General features: G+C 34.2%; 1 protein-coding gene across 1 annotated transcript in view; it reads left to right on the top strand.

Annotated features, from left to right (window-relative positions):
- LRRK2 (leucine-rich repeat kinase 2) overlaps window positions 1–3,308 on the top strand; it is a 244,601-nt gene that overhangs the window by 21,459 nt on the left and 219,834 nt on the right. The window contains exon 3 of the mRNA XM_006888199.1: window positions 1,423–1,532. Coding sequence (XP_006888261.1) covers window positions 1,423–1,532 — 110 coding nt within the window. The remainder of the gene's footprint in view (window positions 1–1,422; window positions 1,533–3,308) is intronic.

Below are 3,308 nucleotides of genomic sequence, written 5' to 3'. Positions count from 1 at the left end.
AAAAAAAAAAAAAAAGATGAATTGCATTGGGATAATCTGCTGTCAGGGACTGCTCCAGAGTATCGAAAAGAAATAATGTCAGTCCACAGGCTAAGGTGTAGCCCAGTCCATGGGCTTCACAATTACTTGTTATGCTTCAGAGAGTTGGATAATGACTAAGGATGACAGAAGAAGAATCAATGCTTTCTAATTGTGGTGCTGGAGAAGAGTCTTGAACATACCATGGACCACCAAGAAAACAAATAGGCCTGTCTTGGAGAGAAGGAAACCAAGTTTCTCTTTGGAAGCTAGGATTTTGAAACTCCATTTCACATCCTTTGGGTATATGGCCAAGAGGGACTGAACCTTAGAGAAGGACATCATGCTCAGAAGGGTGGAGAGACAGCACAGAATAAGAAGACCCCAGATGAGATGGATTGATATAGTAATGCAGCAGTGAGGGTTGATGTATTGGAATTAGTGAAACTGGCTCAGGATAGGGCAGGGTTCAGAGCTGCTGTACATCGGATCGCTATGGGTTGCAGGTGATTCAACAGCGCACAACAACAACAAGAACAACAACAACAACATGATTTGAACCTGCTGAGGGATCAACTATTGGCCAGTTCCAACTTGATGATACACAACAACAACAACAACAACAACAATGTTGATTATAGCAATTTTTACATTTACTAATCATGGAGATTGTGAGGATGGTACAGGATCTCTTGTTTAAAGAGTCCCAATGAGTCATTATCGAGTAAATGTTACCTAACAATAATTTTGGCAAATCCTCTTAAACTGTTCTTTTTTGTTGTTATTTATTGCTTTTAATTTATTCTTGTTTTTATATGTCATTGAGTTGGAATCAACTCCTAGCTAACTCTCCAGTGGGTTCAAATCACAGAGGAGGAGACTGCTCCCCATTCTCCCACAGACCAAGCAGCTGGTAGATTCATATCACCTAATTTTGCAGTGTAACTCCTTTTCATTAGGCTACTAAAGCCCCTGGTTTTAATTTCAATGACAAAGCCAAGAAAACCTAATCCTGTTGACTTAGTTCCAACTCAAAGTGATCTATTAAATTTCTAAGGAGAAATGTTTGTGGGAGAAGACATACCTTCTCTTTCTCCCTTGGATTCAAACCTCTGACCATTTGATTAGTAGCCCAACATGTGAAGCACTATGCCACCTGTTAAACATACCTGGTTGCTTCATGTAATAATCTTGTATCCTTGTTCAGTCTGATTTTTAGAAAGACAAGATAATTGCTAGGTATATGGCTTGTTTATCAGTGAATATTTTCAGTTATAGCTTGTTTTAAAGCAATTATTTAAAAATTGTGTGTTTACATATCTGGTAAGGATAAAGAGATTCATATATGGCTGAATATTTTCCATTATATTCCTTTTAAAAATGTGAATACTTCTTTTCTTTTAGGTGGGTTGGTCACTTCTATGCAAATTAATAGAAATATGTCCAGCTACAATGCAAAATTTAATGGGACCCCAGGATATTGGACATGATTGGGAAGTTCTTGGTGTTCACCAGTAAGTATGACAGATGTGTAAAGTTATAGTACATTGGATATTTCTTTATCTATGAATATTGTAATATTTCTCTTCCTACATAATAATGTAAATACAAAGTCAATATGATAAAACCCCTTACAATTCAAATCTCTCTCCTTAAACAAAATTTACATTTAAATCAGAAGTATTCCATGGTATCCAATTGCCAAAACTACCAAGTAAGGTAAGAAACAAGGTATTATTTTAAGACAGACTAGGATGTAGAAAAGGAGGAGGTAGTCATATTAACTACTTATGCAGATTTAAAATATCCCCCTTTCCCAAATATAAGATTAAAATATTACTATTTGAGAAAAAGTGTTATTGTTTTTCCTGGAGGAATAAAGCAATTAGACAATTGGTTAAAATGCCAATACTTGATGACTACTTATGACTTCAAGCTAAGAGTTAAATTACTTTTTTTAATAGTTGTTGTGTGCTATCATTTTGGAATGAACTTGTACTTGACCCTCCAGAGAGTTTTCAGAGGCTTTAAATTGCCATCTTTCTTCCCTGGGGCAGCTGATGAATTAAAACTGCTTGTCTTCCAAGTGACAGCAGAATTCCTTACCACTAGACCAACAGAGATCATTTTTCTTTCTTATTTTTTTTTTTAAGATATTATAGCTCTTTTTATTCATATCAATACTGTGAAGAATGGTAAAAGGGACTGAGGTGTAATATTTTTGAAGAACTTAAATATTTTTTTCACATGAGATATGATTTAATAAGTTTCATTGTTCGAACTGAAGTCTGGGGCTGTTTTGTCAGAGGCTTTATTTTATTTTTTTTTTTAACTAAACCTCTGCTTATAATAACACCTCTGCGATATTTGTGCTTCACCTGTGAAAGGTCCAAACTCACTATGAAGTCCAGAAGCAACACTAGCTTAGTGTATGGCAAATATGCTTTATTTAAAATGAAGCTTTGGTGAAAAGTAAATTGAGGCTCAATTGGCCTCAGCTCTTAAAAAAGAAGAGTAGAGTATTTATCCCAAAGATCTACAAAACCACTGCACTGTTTCACACACACACAAAGGGGGAACTAAGAAGTTAGTTATGTAAGTGGTAATTTAAAACTTTACGATTTACAGCCTTTGAATAGTACATTTATGTATATTCATCCACATATATATTTAGAGTTTAAACTACAGCTTTCAAAGAGAAGAAAAAAGAGGAAATTACCTTTCAGCACATCTGTGCTCAAATCTTGATAGTTATTTTACTAGTTATCCTAAATGACACCATTTCCTTAACCAAAATTGATTAGGAAAAACATTTTCTGAACAAGAATATGTTTCAGGGAAAATGTCTTTGAATAATTTTGTTAGTGTCTTACCATTTAAAATTACCTCTGTCATTAACTTTATTTTTGTTAACTAATGTAACTTTCTTTTACCTCACTGAAGACAAATGTAGATAAATATTACCATGGTGTTTTTGCTTGTGAAGCAAATATAAATAAAAAACTGAGTTTTACATCTAAATATTGTTTATTAGTCCTAACTCCAACAGCAGACAATTATAGCACATGAGCATATCTGTTCTCACAGGTTTAGTAAAACAGAAGTGTTGCAGAAAATTTTTGTTTGCATGGCCAAATGTGTGCCATTGACAAGTTTGTGGATTCCTTCAGGCAGTTTTCTCCCAACACTATAAAGTCAGTTCATTACTCAAGGATTAAAACCTTATTCATTTGAATTAATTGATTACTCCTGATAGACTGGATTCATTTTCCAATTTCTGTTTCAAAATA

The sequence above is a fragment of the Elephantulus edwardii genome, unplaced genomic scaffold, assembly GCF_000299155.1.
Source record: "Elephantulus edwardii isolate Elephantulus edwardi_28Jun2011 unplaced genomic scaffold, EleEdw1.0 scaffold00065, whole genome shotgun sequence".
NCBI classification, from domain to species: Eukaryota; Metazoa; Chordata; class Mammalia; order Macroscelidea; family Macroscelididae; genus Elephantulus; species Elephantulus edwardii.
Note: the sequence above shows the minus strand (reverse complement) of the source record. Positions and strands in the feature narration are given on the sequence as shown.